The sequence below is a fragment of the Papilio machaon genome, chromosome 5 (assembly GCF_912999745.1).
Source record: "Papilio machaon chromosome 5, ilPapMach1.1, whole genome shotgun sequence".
In the NCBI taxonomy this organism is placed as follows: Eukaryota; Metazoa; Arthropoda; class Insecta; order Lepidoptera; family Papilionidae; genus Papilio; species Papilio machaon.
In genome coordinates this window covers 5704756-5725746 of record NC_059990.1, presented here as the reverse complement: position 1 = coordinate 5725746, position 20991 = coordinate 5704756, and the positions used below count along the sequence as shown (strand labels likewise).

Genomic DNA, 20991 nt, shown 5'->3' with positions numbered 1-20991 from the left:
CAGTTTCTAAAAAAATATCTCGAGTTGGCATTTTAGACACTATCCAAATGTTCGGTAAGGCAGTAACTCCTACACCAATTCTTGATTTTTATTAAAGATCTATTTGCACAGTGAGGATTTGCTTTTTTGTGTTGTAGAATACGCCTTTTTGTTGACAATCACTGTATACCTTTCGATAAAAGGTTGCTTCACTTGATCCAATTGTTTAGATTAAAGATCAGCATTAATAATTTGTCTAAGTTTCAGCACTTCAAAATGAACAATTTCATAAAACATTACTTTCCGACATAAGTTTAATGATTGAATTAAAAACAATACACATGATTCTGAGTATAGGAGGAAGGGAAGTTTTTCAACCAACAATAACATAACAAGGAGGATGGGGCTCAAAAAGTTGTTAAAATACATCACGTGAATAATGGACGACGCCTTAGTATATTGCAACTTTTTGGGCAGAAGTAGACAAATGTATGTACATATAACAGTGACATATAACAGTTAGCATATGCACTAAAATAAAATAAAAAAATGAGAAATAATACACAGCTTGACGTTATTTTCACATTTATTAATTTTCAGTTACATATTATCTTTGGTACAGTTCGCACATATGGTTGTTTAGGAAGACATTTGAGAGATAAAAAACAATAATAACAAAAAAAAAACAGTGTAAAATTAAACTTAAAATAACAATTTATAATAAAAATATATCAAAAATTCCCTAAATCATTTCATTGCCATGATTGAAATTTAAAAGATATAAAACCTACTTCATGTAGACTCTAAAACATTTCTGATACGCATAGTAAAAAAAATACAAACATTAAAACTCCGGTTAACTGTTATTGCGTTATGAGTGGAAAATAAATGCTCGTGCAATAGTAGTATTTATTTTGTTACATTGAAATGCTTTAGCTTTACGTACTTTTAAGCGTTGCTTATTAATCTGTTAAAGAACTGAGAGCAAACACTGGCAACTTCCAGTAAACTAGAATTGATAAAGAATAAGAATTTTGGATTTTATTTAAATTACATGTATTTTGTGTCTGTGTTTTTTAATCGTTTCCTCTAAACTCAGACATATATTTGTCTGTGTACTCATATTTAAATAATGCTCCAGTAGCCTCCATGACTTGTTCATATATAAATACTCAGATGACGGCTCTGCGGGAGTCATCTTTAATTTCCCATATTATGTCTCAACCCCTTTCATACATAACCAGCATTCTTTTAAAACTAAATGATCATAAGGTTACGCAACTAATTTATAGTATTTAACCTTTCTGTCATGCATAGATTTTATTCATTTGCATTAGATTTTGCTTAATACTGTTATAATGACGTCACTTTTAAATACGAAACCATTAATTCTAAAATCTGGTTATCAGATTATTATGAGCAATCGTAAGGTGTTGCATTTGTTTAGACGATTTTAAAGTTAATTTATTACGAATTTTGCCTTTTTAAATAGGTAATTTGGCAATAGTACACATTTATTGGCAAGACATATCACCTAATCATGTGCGTATTGTAGTCCATTAAACGGCATTTAATGTTAACATTACAAATAAGCAAAATCAAATTATTGTTTTACCTTAAAAATATTAATACCATATTCAATGATGGCTTGTGTAAAATTGGAAACTAAAATCTGAATTGTTATCAGAATTTTATTCTTGGTATAATTTTTTGGCACTAAATTATATTTTTTCTCTTGAAGAGACAAGAAAATGAACGGATTCAGAAATGTAACGCAAGTTGACACAAATAGGACGGCAAATATTTTAGGATTAAGAAATTTCAATTGAAGAGTTCTCCAATAAAATAACCAAATGACTAGTTATTTTAACTATTATTATTCACATTTTTACACAAGTGAATAAGGTATATTTTGTGCAATTATGTTAAAGACAAAGTTTTTAGATAAAAAAAAAAAAGATTTCAGTAACATTTTGATACTGTCTAAAAATTCGTAAATTTTAAGTTTAGTAGTAAACTTTCGTCATTTGCAGCAGTAACTTTTATTTTGTCAAAAACATAAATTACACCATAAAAATAATTACAATTTGGCAAAACGAGTAATAATTAAACGTACGTTTTGTGAGATTCTGTTTTCATTGTCATATTTGTTCTTAAAACTAAAGAAAAATATAGACCTATATACCTAAACTATAGTTTTTTTCACTGAAAAGCTAACGTAGTTTGAGCTTAGTCCAAATATTTGTGCTTGGGTTAGTAACGTATAATTAGAATTACCACTGTTTTGTGCTATGTGGTATAATGGAAAATATTTTTTTCATATTAATTATAATTGTTATAATTTTCCAGCAAATACAAAAAAAGATAGTATGATATTGTCGAAAATATAATTTCTAATGTCGTAAGTGTTTTTTTTTATTTATTTTATCATTATTAGACGTAAATAATTGAAAAAATTATAAGTGCGTGGTTAAAATATTAAATTATAAATCGATATAGGCAAAGAATACCGCGATCTTTGGGATAAGATGGCAAGATTAGATTATTAACTAATATTTCACAGATAATATAATAATTTCATAACTACAAATTATGAGCTTTGGAATTAATAAGAATATTTTTGAGTATTTTTGTCGATTATTCTATGTTTTTTTTATAAAACTAAAAGATATTAATGAGTATAAGTTTTACATTAAACTATTGCTTCACAATGATATAAACGATTTGAATTATTTGTCATGTGAAATGCATAGATATAATAAGGGAAAGAGAGACCACTTACTTTTATGTACATATCAAAGAGAGAAAAATATATATCAAATTTATGTTAAAAGAGAGTATTTTACGAAATTCCTTGTCATAGTTTGACAAACGTCCATTGAAATTATTCTATTCTCTATGAATTTCACATGAAAAGAAAACAAAAGGTGATTAAATGCCTTGAGTAAGTGAATTTTCCAGAACGATATCGAACTCGTCCAGAGGTTCGAGAATTTGTCTGAGGAAAGTTAAGAGACCTCGTTTCCGCAGAAAGCTTTGCTCTTCGTACATTTCAGTTGTGACACGCGTCAAAGACATCGGAACTAGCATTCTGTGCAGCCAGTGCTCGCTAAATTCAACATATACAACATTTATATCATATTAACACCATAGCATATCATTTTACTAATATGTATTATAAATGCGGAAGTTTAGATGGATGGATGGATGGATGGATGTATGTTTGAAGGTACCGCCGGAACGGCTCAACGGATCTTGATGAAATTTGGCATAGATGTAGTGCATTGTGGAAGAAGACATGGGCTGATAAAGTTTTTTAGTCAAACGCTAAACGCAACGCGTCTGCATTTGCGGACTTCTATGGGCATCGGTCGCCTCGTTATTTCGGCGAATTCAGGTGGCCGTTTGCTCGTTTGCCACCTTATGATATAAAAAAATCTAAACATTAGCATTTATAATAATAGTAAGGTTGAATTAGATGTAGTTACCGTAGACTGAGGCAGATGAAGAGCTGGAACTTGCCGTCCTTGCCGAGTGCGCGGCCGACAGCGCCCACCTCGTCTGCCAGGTGGCAGTAGCAGCGCCAGATGGCGCGGTGCTCGGCGTCCTGCCGGCAGCTGTACACGCCGCACGCACCCCCACCACCACCACCACCACCACCTCCACCACCACCCTCCTCGGACAAGCTCAGCTTGAACTCGTCCCGCACTCGAGCTGAAAATAGCTTTGCCTTGCTCAATCCAGCGGAGAAATATCACAGAAAGTTCGTTCCAGTGTCAGATCTATGAAGTGACATAGATTTTATTTTTCTTCCTCCCTCATTCCTCCGAAAGGGTCGCCGAAGCTTATGGAAAACGGTGAAAAATAAACTTATAGTATACTAGCTGTCGCCCGCGACTCCGTCCGCGCGCAGTTAAAAAAAAAACTAAATGGGGGGGGGGGGGGGGGGGGGGGTTATGAAAAATAGATGTTGGCTGATTCTCAGACCTACTGAATATGCTCACAAAATTTCATGAGAATCGGTCAAGAAATTTCGGAGGAGTTCAAGTTTGAACCCCGTGACACGAGAATTTTATATAATAGAAGATAATATCTCATTTACGTCAGAAAGTACAGTTTACTAGAGTGGTTGTTTGTAAATGAGGCTTACCAAAGTAGTCCCAGATGAAGAGATTCTTGCCGAAGAGTCTGGCGGACTTGAAGCCGCAGAGGAAGGCCTGCTCGAGACACTTGACGAGGCCGTTGTCTCCACACAGCAGCACGCTCAGCGAGTTCGCGTCCTTGTCGCGCTTGCTCTGGTAGTGCCACTTCACTATTGCGTTCACGCAGTCACCTTAAAATACACACGATAGTGACGTATTACGACTCAAAAACAAGATTCATATGAAAAAAAACTTTGCTAATAGACGTAAATAGAAGATGAACAAAATTAAAAATTTTTGGAGTGTGGAAATAAATTAGAAGTTTATATCAAATGTGAATGTCCGGTTGTGGTGCGAGATACCGATCATATGCTGTATGGTGGAGGTGGAGAGGTGTGTGGTGGTGGGGGAGAGGGCGGCGGCGAGGGGTGCGGGGGTGCGGGGCGAGCGCTCCCCCCTGATCCGCGCGGCCACCACCAGCCGCTCAGTAGACCCGTCGTCTACTCCAGTGCCCAGCCAACGGTTACATGGGAACCTAAACACGAACAAAATAAATTCATAGTTCACTTTTACACGTAAGCAAAATCGTTTAAAGTACAAAAATAAATCTTTCCACTTCCGCAGATAAGTGGAGATTTATTTTTGTATTTTTGCAACAAATAAACTCGAAAATTACTAAACCGATTTCAATTTTTTTCATCGTAACAATGGTACATTACTCCTGAGTAATGTAGGATAGTCTTAATATAGTTTTAAAACATTACATATGTATTTTAAAAAGAAAATATCCACCCCATGAGTGAGACGGTTCGTTATTACTTACGTGTAGGTGTGTCCAGTGACCTCGTTCCGAACAAACACTTGATCCAGCAGCCAACGCGGTGACAAGCCGCTGTTGTCGTGTCCGATACGTAAAGTTGAAAGAATACCTAGATTTTTATGCTGGAAATAAACACAATTACGTATGTAACAATTACATGTAAAGACATTTTAGAATCGATTAAAGAACTCTGACGCTATTTGGTAGAGTAAAAGAGAACGATATATAGAATGATTATCAAGGGCCAGAGTGAGATAGTGTCAGTATATTTATAAGTGTATTATGAGAATGTTTGCATTGTTTAATAAGTTTTCATGTAATTTACATGATATAAAAAACAAACTTATGGATTATTCAAACATTATTAAGTGACTAGCTGTCTCCTACGACTCCGTTCGCGCGTAATTAAAAAAAAACTTAGTAGCCTATATGTTCTTCCAGCCTATGTTCTAAATCTGTACCAAATTTCATCAAGATCCGTTGAGCCGTTTCGGGGATACCTTCAAACAAACATCCATCCATCTAAACATTCACATTTATAATATTAGTAAGATTGTGTATAAAAATGAATGAAAATGTACGTAAATGTGAAAGCAGCTGACACTTACGTGGAAAACAAACTCGTTAGTGTTGCGAGGTATCGGTATCTTGGGAGTTGACTCTCCATTGGCTCCGGATATAGAGAGCCAGCAGTTGGCGGTCGTCTGACTTGCCTTACGAGACGGCGCTATCAACACGCGATATGGCAATTCTGGAAATTTTATATTTCATTATGTTCTTATTGTTTTTAAGAAATAAAAAGTACCATTAATGATGAGTTTTCTTAAAATAAATTTCAGATATATATGATTTTAAAGTTTCTACATATCAATTGATATATTAATAAATATAATATTTATACTTACTAGTTGTCGGATAAGTGTTGGTGAAACAATAGTAATCCACCGCATTTAAAGTCAACAAATGATAGAGGAATTGTTCCCTTTCTTCCTCACAGCGCAGGAACGCCGTCCTCTTGTATTGAGAGCGCAGCAGTGTTGTGTCAGCGAGCAGTTCCCGCAAGTGCTTCGATAGCAGCTTCTTTTCCAAGGACAGACGTACCCATGCTCTAGCGTAACCTATCTCTGTCTTTATATCTGTCATTGCTTGTACATTCCTAAAAAAAAGTAGTAATTTACATAGAATAACACATCTGTCACTATAATCGATGTTTTATAACCTGTGGAAAGGAAAACTTTTTTTTTCATACTAAATCTATACTTACGTACACCACTTATATCCGATTATGGTAGAAATCGTAGTAAATATTTTATTTTTTTTACCCTTACCGCATATCAAAAGTCAAGCTTTCGGGGAGCGGACGCATCGGGTTCGAAGGTTGGTTGGACTTCCTCTCCAATGTCCCGGAATTGCTGAGACGATCCCTGGAGCTGTCCCGGGAGCCGCCGCGGGAGCTGTCCCGGGAACGAGTCCCGCTGCTGCTCGCCTGGTGCGCCTCAACCTCCGCACCCACCGCGGATAAGTCTAACAAAATACTTATTACATTTACACGTATTTCCGAACATAAATATGTCGCTGGAATAGAGGAATGTGAATTTATGAAGTCGTTATATCTTCACGTTGCACCGTGCTTTTTAAGTTTGTGTGATAAATGTCAGTTGCTTATTCACTGAATAAGTTTTCAATCAATACTTACAATCCAATCGTTTCCTCAAAACACACCAAGCTAAGGCTGCATGTACAAAAAAATGTAACATAATATTACAATTCGTAACGGAAGAAAATATTTTTACGTAAGCTTTTGAGTAATCGTTTCACCCACCTGGAGTGAGATAATTGGGATCGATAGGTTTAGTTGAGTTGCTGCATTGCTCTAACTCTTGATAGTTGGTGAGGTGCATCCAGAGCGCGGATTTGCCCATCTTGTGTTGCAGCCCATGCGACCAGAGCCGCTCCAACAAGTCGCAGAGGGAAGCGATCATAGTATTCTCTTCGACACCGGTCACGGACACTTCGCTTCCGAGACCCAAATCCGACTCTTCTGTACCCATTTTTTCAACGAGCATACGCTTTGTTTTGCTCTTACATTCCTGATAAATAAAATCTAGGATCAAGTTAACTTGAATAGAAGTGATGAACTAAATCATGACTCAGCTTACTTTAAGGCAGATGTAGGCATATGTTAGTTTTACAAACTAATGGACTTAAAGAATATAAATTTTGCAAGGAGATTTATTAGAACGTAGGCGAGCGGTATGAAAAGATTTTATGGAGAAGGATGGAAGTTTGTATGGAGAAATGTTAGTGTTCGGAGGCTAGAATGTTAATAAATTGTATATTATTATACCTTAAGTAGTTTTTCAACGAAGGTTCTATTGTTCTGCGCGATGGCGGCAGGTGTGACTTCAGTGGAGAGACGTCTGCCGATGTCACCCAGCAGCATTTCCGGCGGACAATCTTTCACTTGCCACTTCGCATTCTTGATACGCTTCAAACTGTTCGTTCTGAAATATTGGGTAAAGAAAGTCTGAATTAAAAAAAAATGAATATATTTTAATGGTACAAACAAAAGCACAAAAAGCGAAAGCCACTTGACTGACTACAAACATTTCAAAATATAATAAAAAAACATAACATACAAACAAATACCTAAAATAGGTCTAGGAATTTACATGTACTACTTTTTAGTATAAGTGCAGAATTAATTTACTTTTTAGTAATTAATTGCAACTATTTTACTAATTTCTTGTATAAAATTAACAAATTTGTTATAATTAAATGTATTCTATAATATTTAGATTATAATAAAATATTTTGATTCCTATGATTAAAACTTTGTAACTTTAGGTGTCATTTAAAATGCCGTTTTTAATATTTAAAACCATTTATTCGTATAAATTAGAAATTTAATAAATAAGAAATACATTTTGTAAGACTATTGCATTATTCGTTACACATTTTAATATATTTTAGTACGAGTGTTTCGCCCGTGGAAGCCAACGGTTAATAAACTATTCGACAAAGCAACTTTGAATGTCAAAGAAGATCCACAAAACAACGATGCATAATAATATTTTATACTTAACAAAGATTTCATTTTACTTTTCCTTTAAAACATAATGCAACACAAGATAATCATGTTAAAAAATGCAATTGTTTATGTTCTAATCATGCATTTATATCACACCATGCATTTAACAAAAAAATACCTTGAATAAAATAATTCGGATATCATTAACAATTTACAATGTGTATTAATAATTATTATTATTACAATATACATTAAAATAGCTGTCATTTGATGATTATGATATACAGTCAACAAAATTAAAATCCTGTATAAAAATGATTTCGTGTTATTGGCCAATCAAATTTTAAAAATGTACCAAATAGAATTCCGTACAATGTCCTACTTAAAGCAAAGCTTCAAGTGAAATTTTGAACATATTCTTTCAATGTATTTGTCAGGTCAAAAAGAGCTTCGCGGTATTTTTACTCGACTGCCAGTTATTTTTTTAATCGTAATTCATTCCACTATACTATAATATAATAGTAAAATATAGTTGTTTCAAGTATTCATAACTATCTAAAGAACATGCAAAAAATACAAGCAAATATCATGCTCTTTCTAAGAAAGAAAAATAGTACCGTTACATTTGATACGTGTCAACTGCTCTAAAATAGTCCATACTATTAATTCTTTTCAATAATAATTAATTGAAGCGTTTAACAGTTATACATAAAATATAAAAAATATCGTTTGTTTTATCGTAATGAGAAACAAAGGTACATTTTTTATACTTACACAAATACAATTTTTTTGCTTTAAAAATAAATTATATGTATCTGATAACATCTGTTTTTTTTATATATTATCATAAGACAAACGAGCAAGCGGCGCGAACGCTGCTCATAGACATTCGCGATTGCTGATGCATTGCCTACCTTTGATCAACCAAGGGGTAATATTCCCTTTCTATGCGTCCCCTCCTTCGACAAAACAGTTTCCCCTTCCCATCTTTATAAGGGTGGGAAGGGAAAGGGTGGGGGTAAATAAGGCCTCACTAATCACGCAAAATAAAATGTTCCTCGGTGTAAAAACGCATCATTGAAAAATACTCTAACGTGAGCGTCCAATACATTTAGTATATATTTATTTACCTTCAAGGTTACATAACTTTACAGCCCTTTTTAGTTATTAGTCATAAAACTCAATACATACGTTAAAGCGTACAAAATACTGGTAAAAATAAAAATTTCCATTGTAAATAACAAAAAAAATTACTTAAATATAGTAGAATGATAATAATTTTTCCTTAAAATAAGCTACGGAATACGAGATTCTTTTATAAATAATATAAAAAATATAATTTTATAAAAAGTTAAATAGAAATAAAATTAAACGTATATAGCCATAAAAATTACCACTAAGATGCAATTAATTTTACACTTACAAGTATGAAATAAAGTGTCTTGAGTTTTTTTAACAAGTGTGGTTGTTAATAAATACTTGTATAAAATATATCTCAAAATATCTTAGAAAAGAGCTAAAAGCACATCATGCAATTTTTCATAAACAAACGTCTGGAAAAATTGTATGTTGTTTTTGGCTCCTTTCTCATAATAAATAAATCAATGTAAAATTAAAATATAAAAAAAAATCTCATATTGTAAAAAAAATGGAAGAAAATCGTGATTAACTTAAATAACTATATGTAATTTGAACTTTTGACGTTTATAAGATTAATAGAAATAGTATAATTGCTTTTTATTTTTTAACAGTTTAATTAAACTAAATTGCACAGAAATAAAGTAGTTTATGTTTAGCACCTTAAATTATCTATGGTAAGATGAATATACAAAGGCAAGGCTATAAATAAAAACTATATACTTTTATGTAAAACACAAGCACCTATAAGAAATGAACGTGTTAACAACCTTTTCCGCCTTTATAAATAAAAAAAAAAATCATGCCTGAAAATAATTTGAATTAAATCTCGTCACAAAATATCTTATATTTATTAAGTGATTTATATTCATGCAATAGACATGCCAAAGATTTTAAACTTAAATGTCTCCACAAGGATTCAAACTTGGCGGAAATTAAAAAAAATCCTTTGCCTAACATAATATATCATTCGTTTTCTCAGTCAAGTATGAGCAAAAAGTGTGCTTAGCAGTAAAGATTTTTTAAATCAACACTTTATCAGTTATATTGAGTCTATATTAGAAGCGAAAAGCCGCCTAGATGAAAATAGCAGATGCAAAATGATATCTTATGCGAAAAGAATTATCCTTACAATAGAAGGCTTTATAAATAATAGGAGAAATAAAAGGAAAATGTCTCGCATAAGACTAATACATACTAATGACGAATAAAGTAAAAATAAATATGTATAAACATGTAACATTCAAGCATTTGATGGTACGGGCTCATGCACATTTACGTAACTTGCATATGTCAAAATATTTCACTTTAATCTACTGTTTACCATTTATAACTATGATCGAGATTTATTATATAAAAACAAGACCATACAAAACATGGAGTCAGCCAACTACTTAAATTTAACAAAATTATTGCCGTGCTTGTAGACGTGTCACAGTAGTCTCATATCTATAAAGCTTTATTACACAAAAAGCTCCGTTAACGAATAAACATACATGGAAAACTAAACGAAACACCGTAACATTAGCAAATGAGGTACTTCGTATTGAAAAAGCGGCCGGAATCGGTACTGGAGATCTGAAGTTTGACTTCGATGTGATCATTTAAACTAAGAAATGAAGAGCTTTGCTCACTCGATAAAAGTTTTTTTTAAACAAAAGAAAACGCTAAAAATGCCAAAACTTCAAAATCCCCAAGTAATTAAGCCCAAAAACAATTCGCGAGATTAATTGTATTGGTCGACGTCTGTGGCGTGAGGGGCCGTCAGAGGGCGTCAGGGGGCGTCAGGGGGCGTCAGGGGGCGGGGAGGCGCACCTGCGGTCGTTGGCGGGGGGCGGGGCGAGCGCGGCGGCATCGAGGCGCGCGGGGAAGGCGCGGTAGTAGGCGGCGCGGTGCGGCAGGCGCTCGCCGGGCGCGCCCACCTCCAGCTCCGCGCCCACGCCCACGCCGCACCCCGCCCCCGCGCCGCCCAGCCCCGCCCACACGCTGTACCCGCGCGTCGCCAGCCCCCCCTCGCCCAGCCGACGTCTGCAACAACATCGTATGGGTAGTTCGCACCCATAGTAACCATACCCTATAACTTTTATACATTAAAAGACTACTACTACTAGATTAAAAAGTTATAAGATCATAACATTAGCTTTACTTACGCTTACGCTTTTACTTTTCAACATGTTAACCATAACATCATAGTGTTATTTGTTACATATTTTACTTGTTATTGCACATTGTTAAGGCAAGTACATATTTGTTAGTTTTGTATGGCGTTAATGCATGGCACGGGCGTGCATAAGAACAATAACAATATAACTCACCTGACGACCTTGATGCGGTGCTCGAAGACTTGCAAGTTGACGTCATAGTCACCCCAGTTGGCCATGATCTTGTTGTCTATGAGCGTCGCGAACATCTGCGTCTCGAGGAATCTCGAGAGGAAGGGCCGGTGTCGCTGAGGTTGGTCCGAGAGGAACGATGCTTTGTCGAAATTCACCATCGATTCCCGCGCAGTCAGCCACGAGTCTCGATCCTGGGACATACAAAAACAATACACTTTCGTACAATATTCTTCTATAAGACTCGGATTTAGCAGAAAAAGTAGGGGAGAAGTTAGTTTTTACTTTACTAAAATCTACCCACATAAATATTAAAGCATCTCAAACCATCAGTTTCTGGACTCACCTGATCCGGCATGATGACAAAGTTCTCGTACATTAGGAACATATGTACGAATCGGTTTAGGAATGTCTCTCTAATTGCCATGTTGAAGCGGACATCCTCGTTGTACTGGTCTTCATCATTAAGGATCTTCTTCTTTGTCGTCGGCATCACCGTATCCGCATCCACGTCATCTATATTCACACCTGTATAAAGATATAGGATATTTTAATTAGTAACTAAGTATGTAGCTTGGAAGAGCTAGTTGTTGTCGGTGACTTGGTTTTTATTTTCAAGATGAAAATAAGAGTACAAAAAAGCCTTAATATCTAATATCTATGTGAATGTGCATCGTTGCAAAGCCGTACATTCATCTTAGCATAAAAAATACTGAATTGAAAATGAATCATCAAAATAAAAGGCATCGGTTACAAATTTCAACTTACACAATCGTGACACATCTATCTCAAAACTACTAAATATTAAGTAAATATTAAAATTCTATCTCAACAAAAAAATGGTCAAGTTCGATCCACATATCAAGAAGGTCAAGAACCGAGCCGCCTTCGTTATAAGCCGTTTCGTCTACGAAACAAACATAGGCAACGTTAACGTCTGTTCAGAACAAGGTGACAATTGATATGGTGAACTTTACTTTCTTATATTTGAGAGTTTATTGATAAAGTGATAAACCATGTAGAAACTTGCGTTCAATGTGCATCTCATCAATATAGATAAACGTTTTGAACTTGGGTTTATGGCTCATAGTGTACTAGCTGTCGCCCTCGACTTTGTCCGCGTGGAATTAAAAAAAAACTTATCAGCATATGTGTTCCCCCAAGTCTATGTTCTACATGTTAGCCAAATTTTGGCAAGATCTCTACAGCCGTTCTGGAGATACTTTCTAACAACTATCAATACATCCAATCCATACAAACATCACATTTATAATATTAGTGAGATGTTAGGCCATGACCCTAGTTTACAGCGATATAAGTCTGCAATTCATTACATTTCCATGAAAATGTCACGAAGTAGTTGGTAAGTTGTTTAAAGTAAACATACCATTAACATGATTAAAGTTTATAAACTGAAGGTCATGAAGTATCCGCAATATGTAAGTTGTGTGAATCACGAACGAACGTAATCTACATTATGTTTAGCAACAACTAAACAATTTTAAATGATATGATATTCGTTCGTGTTAATTTGTTGTTTACTTAAATTATCTTCAATACTTACTACGATTGCGGCTTTTATTTTTAATACATACATATATCGTATCATACGCATATCATCGTTCTTGCAGAAGATTTTAGATTAAAAATGCGATATGGTTTTCTTTTAACCACATCCACAGTCCACCATAAAAATGTGGACAAAAAACTCGATATGGCTTCGAGCACCGACATAATACAAAGATTAATTAACATTTTTGTATCCTCTATCTTTAACGCATCTGCCTCTTAATTAGGACAACGTGTGATTCTACACAATGTGATGAGGTATCATTTAAGTTAGAAACAATTGCTTCCCAAGTACGTACGTAACGTTTGTCAATAAATTATAGTGACAATAATAATAAATATTAAGACGTAAAAAACTATTGAATTAGTTTGAATGTCAATGTATTAGAGAGCATCGCCCCAAAGTCTTTGTCTGGGGACAAAATATTAATAAACTGGTTCGAGTATACACAAATGAATGCTAATACGTCTACGCAATGTCATTGACTCGTTCGGGTCAAATAGATTCAACTATGGCGACACTACTCAATATGTAAATATGGATTTCGTAGATTTTAACTGACTGTCACGTTTCAAGCACTTTAAGTGTTATTTATTGACTATAATTTTTATAAACCAATAAATACTCAGAAGTCTCTTTGTACACTAAATTCCTTTCATTAACATAACTGAACTTATTCCTAGTCAGCGTTCATGTTCTTAGATTTATTAATTTAAAATGGATTGCAAAAATCAAAATCTAGAGATGTCGCGTTCATCCTACTCTACGTTTGTTTTTAATCTGTTCATCATCATCATCAGCTCTCTATAAGTCCCCACCTCGGAGCCTCCCCAAGTTAAGGGTGACTTGGCCATAGTCAACCACGCTGGCCTAGAGCGGGTGAAAACACATATTGAATTTCTTCTCAGATAAGTCCGTAAGAACGTCGGATAAATGTATGTACATATGTAAATCGAAAATCGGAAAACACATTGGTACATGGCGGGATTCGAACCCAGGATCTGCATATTGCAAGTCAAGTGCTTAACTCCTGAGTCACCGACGCTCTCCTTTATTCTGCTCGACGTTTTAATCTGTTCCGAATATGATTTATAATTCACCTGTGCGTTTAACAATATCAACGATGCGTTGTAGGGCGTCCATACGTCTGGGCGCGCGGCGTGTGGGAGAGCCGGGCGCGGGAGAGCTGGGCGGGGAGGCGTTCAGTGGCCGACTCTCGTCCCATTCCAACACGTCATGGAAGGAGTGCTTACGACGTAAACCTCCTGCGTACAACCAAAATAAATCACTTTTCAATGTCAACACAAATAAATGGTTCTAGAATATATGGGAATATGAAATCATGTATATATGTCCCTTTTTTCCTAATGATTTCCAAATGTACTACAGTAATGCGCAACTACACCACTCATTAGGCCTAATGTGATGTATACATATATAGACCGAGAGTTCGCCATCATATTATAATTCATCAAGTTATATATGTTTGTAATAAATATATACAACAAATAATTCATTGCTAATTATGTAAATTATGTTAGTAACGATTTTTCCATATATGGTAAGTATGAACACAGGTGCGGGCAATTATTATATAGTAATGTTAATTGCACCTATTGTGAGTGGTTCTGTAAGATCAATAAATAAATCTAAACCTGAATGACATAAAAGCGGGATTGTTCAGTTTATAAAATCGTTTACATCATTAAAACGAGAAATAAATTGTCTAATTACGTTGCATATTGTAGGAAAAAACAGTAAAATTTGGATTATTCAACTGTAGTTTTAGTACTTACCCGATGGCAATGTACAGCTACTACTCATCCCATCATTCATATGTTTGTATGTTCCATTGATTGGCACACCGAGTTTACTTGATTCAGTTTCGGGTCTCTGTATCTGTAGCAATAAAACACAGTAATCTAGTCACACACATAAGATTAATTAAAAATATCTATTATATAAAAATAAGACAGAAAAAATACCTGATGTTTATCTAAGACATGATTGAGTTCTTCTATGAAAGGTGTCCTGTGTGGGAATATTGGCATTTCTTCTGGCAGTTGTATGTCAGGTTTGTCTATATCCACTAAACAAAGAGCTGCTTCTGAGCCAACAGCAAAACTCCGTGGGCCGTTGGGACCTATACTTATAGCAACGCTATCCGCATGAAGACCTGAATAATGTTGTTTATATAAATATGACAGGTCATTGAGGTCAATTCCTTTGGTCAATAATTGAATTGTCAATTTTATCTAATTTACGCCAACAAATGTAAATACATCCAATCTTTGTATGAATGAGTTCCAAATTTTTTTATGGTAATTATTTTATTAGCTATTTATTACAACAATCTAACAAAAGAGAATATGAAAAACTTACCCATTACGAAAGGAACTGGTGCATCAAGAAAATGATATAAAGGCGCTGGGAGAATCGGCACATAGACGTGTGCCCACGAGAATGGAAGCAGAAGTGAAACTATACACTCAGATACAAGCATCAGCTTGTTATAATCTGGAAAATAAAATAAATATACTTAAATCATTTAAACATTAATCTAAAATGATCATTTAGCATAAGTTGTGGCATATACTTTTCGTAGGAATAGGAAAAGGCTAAGAACAAGAAGATAAAGGAACATTATAGAATATTATAACACTTACCACTAGACCTAAGTAACACTTGATGCTCTAGCAGTACACATGTAAACAGCTGCACAACACATTCAACACCTAAAGTAGAGAACATAACACGCAATGGATAATCAAGAAGTGGTAACTCCTCTGGAGGATTTGGCATTCTTATCACCTGAAACAAATTTTACTATTAAATTGTGCATAATCATAACTACAGTGCAGGAATAAACTGTTTCATTGTGAAGTACTATGGATTTTATTTTAAAATTACTCTAAATATTTTATTAAATGGACAACTTATCAATTGATCTATTTCAAGTGTATATATAAAGACTATTGACGCAAAAAACCACCTTGATTGATTTTGTGAGTGAAATTAAATGTCCAGAAATAAAATGAATAACTGCAGTTTAAAATAATAAAAGGTTACTTACAACTGGGATTGGATCTAGATGAGGTTCAGAAGGCGGTACATACAAGCGCAAGGCCTGTCCTGCGATAGGGACAGGCACTTCATACAATAAGTTGTAAACATAAGACTCAGGACTAAGTCCTGGCCCAGGTTGTCTTGGCAATGACCTAAAAAAGTATGAAAATATAGTTTTAAAAAAGAATAAAAAAAACTGCTAAAAACTTTATTTTGTATTAAAAAAAATAATCAATTTTGTAAACATATTGTACCAAAAGCTGTAGTTAAAATAAAACATGTCAACCCATTTAAAAAAAAACTTTTCATCCCATGAAGAAATCCATCTCGTATAAGATCTCTAAAGAGATGTAGTAACTAGCCAAGTATAAAAAAATTACCTGAACAAATTCTCTAAAAACAATTGTGCTACCCTAACATAGGGATATTGACATATAAGAGCAATGCTTTTAGCAACATAAAGTTTATCTTTGGTTATGTCATAATAGGTAAGTGCAGCTCCAGTATGCGGTGCAAGTTTAAATGATCGTGGCAAAGATCTGGAACTTTCTTTTCCAGAGCTCTTTCTGTTGCCAGGTGGAGTTTGACCACTTGACAACTCTGTGATGTACATTGCCTGCAAATTAAATACATTTATATACCAAATTATGTCTTATAATGCTAACATCTAAAATTATAAAGTATTTATAAAAATCAATACCTGCAATGTATGCATGGCACTGCAAATATTTCGGTTCCTAACTTCTTCATAGAATATGAGACTGAATCCATAGTAACGGGATGCATTTTCACGAGTTACAACAAAGCTATGAAACTTTGGTTCTAAAGAATGTTTTTGGGTTCTAAACTGTAAGCCAGCAGGTAAACACAGCTGCAAAAAATATATATTATGAAACTACTAAAATAAAACTATTATTATTAAATTATGCGGTTTGTAATCATCATATGACCTACATTAATCTTATTTATTATAAAATTATTATAACTGAAACATGTTATATGCATTTTTTTGAAATAAATATGGGCACTGTACTTGTCGTGACTATGCAGTGTAGTATACAAATGACATATTAATATTACTTGATTAAACAGTGATACCATCTAGATTGTGCACTTAGCCATAAATTAATGAAATAAACAAAGAATTAATATAAGTCAACAAAGAAGCTTTCTTTGTCGGAAATAGAATAATAAATAATAACATTTTTTAAGTTACGAAAACAAAAATTTTCGTCACAACACTTACCATACATACTGCATGCTCATCAAAAGGATTACTGTTTACATTATCTGGATAGTGAGCCAAGACTTTTCCCTTATAGGAGCGATCTAAAGGAGATATATGTAAATTATCACCTATAAAAAGGAAATTATTATTGAAGCGTAACGTAATGTAAAACAAAGATATTTTAATGACAACATTGTTTAACATTCACCACAAAGTCTGTCTGGTTCCAATCCGGAGTCAAAGTCTAGTCCACATATCGCAAAATAATCAGCAAAACGACATCCCACAGATAAATCGGAGACGGACATATTCATATCGACCCGTTATTTATTTGAGACACTTTCTCTTCCAGCAGCAGTTTTGAACATTTTGACTCAGCATTGTTTTAAAGACATTGAACTTTGATATAAAATGATGACAAGTTTAACTTTACATATTTTTGTAACATTCTTTTACGCAAATTATATTTAATATTGGTGAAAGTAAGCAAGTAAACAATATTTAATAGCGAACAAAAATCCATTCATAGTCCACTCCACTCCACCATTCACACACTGACAATGACATTAGGCATCAAGTAGACATGACCAGAAATCTGACATATTGACACATAGAGCTGTACGTTTTTATTTCATAGAAACCGATATGTTCGTTTTCGGTTTCTATTACAAACGAATATAGATATAAGATAATAAGTTACATCCGTACATAATACGATACGGGAGATAATATGAATTATAAAAATTAATAAAAAGAATTGAATGGCCTTAAAATTTTGTGTAACTTTAAATATAAAGTTTTACACGTTATTTCATAAAACTATGTTATAACGCACAGTACAAATATTCAGGTGGTTGATATAATAGTTTGTATTGCAGTATTAATTTCTTTAATAAAGTTTTAAAAAAATCTTATGTTTCGGAAAGTGGTTACTTTAATATCTTATCAAAAATATCTCTCAAAATATCTTATCAAAAATATATCTCGTCAACAGGCTGTGTCTTTTAATCTTTGTTTCAAGTTTCAATTTCAATGTCAGTTAGTGGGTTGGGTGTGTGTGAGTTCTGAGTTTTCGTTTATCTAGAAAATAATTATTTAATATTTCAATTTTATTTATTGTACGCATGTTGATATGAGTGTGTTTTATAACAATTATTTAATACATATCACAGTTAACTGTAGCGGTAGTTTCCTGTGAACTTTACATTTTATTTGTTGAAGAATTGGCATCAATAAAAGGTAAGCAATACAGTTGACTTTTTCAACATTTATTATGAATTAACACGAATTTTTCAGTACGCATCTTAAAACTCACGTTAAATTCAACGAATTAAAAGTTTTATTTTTGAGTAGGTTATTTTTATTCGGGACTTACAATGCATCTTCGACTTACATAGGGTAATGCTTTTCGAAGGTTCATTACTATGTATGTATATAGATGAGTTAGTATGGATTTCTTTTCCATTGTGACCGCTGTAGCCTAAATGAATTGAATGATTTTGAAGTGTGCAGTGTCATTCTTCCTGGATTTAATTGTTATAGGCCTTAGGTCAATCATGCTGTTTGTTTTTTTTTAATTAAGTATATCAAAATGTATTTAAAAGAATGTGAAGTGGAAATCAATGGAAAGAACTGTGATAATTTATCTTGGATAAAATTGTCATAGCACTACAAACATACAAATGATGTCCAGTTACAAATCTTATGCATGTTTTAAGGATTTTTTCTGTTTCAGAATGCTGAGAGGAAGGGTGCAACATTTACTTCATTGTTTATTTTTTATCACATTTATATTTATTTTCTTAGTATTTGCCGGTGCTATAAATTTGGATGATAAAGAAAAGAGAATTATTGATCCATGGGAAGAATATGGAATTTATGGAACAATTACTCTTTATGTTCTCAGACTCCTAACATTACTAACAATACCACAAGTTCTCTGCAATTTTGCAGGGTTAACATTATTTAATGCTTTTCCTGGTAAAGTGAAACTGAAAGGGTCGCCATTATTAGCACCTTTTATTTGCATTAGAGTAGTCACAAGGGGTGACTTTCCAAAGCTTGTTCGGGATAATGTAACACGAAATATGAATACATGTATTGATGTGGGTATGGAAAATTTTATGATAGAAGTTGTGACTGACAAAGTAATTAGTTTGCCAAAGCATCGTAGAGTACGAGAAGTGGTGGTCCCATCTGAATATAAGACTAAAACTGGTGCTTTGTTTAAATCCCGTGCATTACAATATTGTTTAGAAGATGATGTAAACATTCTTGCTGATACTGACTGGATTGTTCACCTGGATGAGGAAACATTGTTGACGGAAAATTCTGTCCGTGGTATACTGAATTTTGTTTTTGATGGTCAGCATCAGTTTGGCCAAGGACTTATTACATATGCTAATGAACAAATTGTCAATTGGCTCACTACTCTGGCAGACAGTTTCAGAGTTGCAGATGATATGGGAAAGCTTAGATTTCAATTCTACCTTTTTCATAAGCCACTTTTTAGCTGGAAAGGTTCTTATGTAGTAACACAGGTATGTTTCCTAAGAATTAAGAGTTTGATTATTTTACTTTAAAAGATTAAGCTTTTCAATGATGATGCATGGTTTTCTTAAAATATTTTATTTTATTAATTTAAGGTTGGTGCAGAAAAGAAAATATCATTTGATAATGGTTTAGACGGGTCTGTAGCTGAGGACTGTTATTTTGCTATGAAGGCTTATATGGAAGGCTATACTTTTAATTTTATTGAAGGAGAAATGTGGGAAAAATCACCTTTCACTTTATGGGATTTTATGCAGCAGAGAAAACGTTGGATTCAAGGTATTCTCTTAGTGGTACACAGTAAAGAAATTCCTTTAATTAATAAGGTATTTCTAGGTGTCTCTTGTTATTCATGGGTTACACTGCCTTTGTCAACTAGTAACATGTTATTAGCCGCACTCTGTCCAATACCTTGTCCACAATTTCTAGATCTCATTTGTGGCTTCATTGGCGCTGTAAATATTTATATGTATATTTTTGGTGTCATAAAATCTTTTCCCATTTATAGATTTGGACCCTTGAAATTTTTTTTGTTTGTATGTGGGGCATTAGCTACCATTCCAATTAATATTATAATTGAAAATATAGCAGTAATATGGGGTGTATTAGGCAAGAAGCACAAATTTTATATAGTGAACAAAGAAGTCAAGATTCCTGTGACAGTATAACTTTTTATAATTGTACATTTAAAATTTATAGTCACTAGATAAGTGCACAAAATACTTAATGTGATTATGATTGATTGTATGTTTGCAAGGGAATGATAATTGCTGCTTTTTCTGTATGTTTTATGTATGATTTTTTTATAAATGCGAACATGAACGTTTTTTTGTACCAAAGAATTTAATATTAAATACTGTATAATAGGATATCTAAAGAGCAATTATTATCATAGAAGTAGGTTAAAATTTAAAGTTTAATTTGTGAAGCTAATTCCTGTTAATTGTATTTTTCAACATTTATAATTCACCTTAATTAGATTCAAGATACATAATGTTCTCAAGCATAAATTATCTTATTAGCCAAAACCTCTTAAACAAGCACAAATTTTCATATGAATAAACATTTACATCTGATAGTAGTTTTCTTGAATATTTTGATTATTTCGTTATTGTATTATGAAGAATTTATTTTG

General features: G+C 33.6%; 2 protein-coding genes across 4 annotated transcripts; one reads left to right on the top strand and one right to left on the bottom strand.

Moving 5' to 3' along the window:
- Positions 1-2807: 2807 nt before the first annotated feature.
- Positions 2808-17851, bottom strand: LOC106708547 (DENN domain-containing protein 5A). Of its 3 annotated transcripts, XM_045678156.1 has the most exons (24): positions 17515-17851; positions 17325-17434; positions 16779-16949; positions 16459-16694; positions 16086-16230; positions 15679-15823; positions 15395-15529; positions 14998-15188; positions 14809-14911; positions 14113-14277; positions 11789-11970; positions 11425-11636; positions 10925-11137; positions 7289-7445; positions 6764-7031; positions 6638-6673; positions 6270-6465; positions 5847-6097; positions 5550-5692; positions 4945-5063; positions 4484-4656; positions 4130-4312; positions 3468-3693; positions 2808-3088 (listed from the first exon to the last, which is right to left on the bottom strand). In XM_045678156.1, exons 1-24 carry the CDS (start codon positions 17618-17620, stop codon positions 2911-2913), a joined length of 4044 nt encoding a protein of 1347 aa, XP_045534112.1. In that variant the 5' UTR covers positions 17621-17851; the 3' UTR covers positions 2808-2910. The 3 variants fall into 3 exon arrangements, with proteins under 3 accessions (XP_045534112.1, XP_045534113.1, XP_045534114.1); XM_045678157.1 differs by lacking the exon at positions 6638-6673; XM_045678158.1 differs by lacking the exon at positions 10925-11137 and having other exon boundaries at positions 2809-3088.
- Positions 17852-18350: 499 nt separating this feature from the next.
- Positions 18351-20689, top strand: LOC106708532 (beta-1,4-mannosyltransferase egh). Its single transcript, XM_014500068.2, has 3 exons — positions 18351-18545; positions 19042-19846; positions 19952-20689. The coding sequence occupies exons 2-3, from the start codon at positions 19043-19045 to the stop codon at positions 20522-20524; spliced, it is 1377 nt and encodes a 458-aa protein (XP_014355554.2). The 5' UTR covers positions 18351-18545; position 19042; the 3' UTR covers positions 20525-20689.
- Positions 20690-20991: the final 302 nt, after the last annotated feature.

Bases quoted from the DNA above. Each gene is read 5' to 3' on its own strand.
- LOC106708547 (XM_045678156.1), bottom strand. From the start codon at position 17,620: ATGAATATGTCCGTCTCCGATTTATCTGTGGGATGTCGTTTTGCTGAT. The intron at 16,231-16,458 runs GTAATTTTTTTA...ATACTTTTTTAG, and splicing joins TTTTTAGAGAATTTGTTCAG to GTCATTGCCAAGACAACCTG. The intron at 5,693-5,846 runs GTAAGTATAAAT...TAAAATTTCCAG, and splicing joins CAACACTTATCCGACAACTA to AATTGCCATATCGCGTGTTG.
- LOC106708532 (XM_014500068.2), top strand. From the start codon at position 19,043: ATGCTGAGAGGAAGGGTGCAACATTTACTTCATTGTTTATTTTTTATC. The intron at 19,847-19,951 runs GTATGTTTCCTA...TATTAATTTAAG, and splicing joins GTTCTTATGTAGTAACACAG to GTTGGTGCAGAAAAGAAAAT.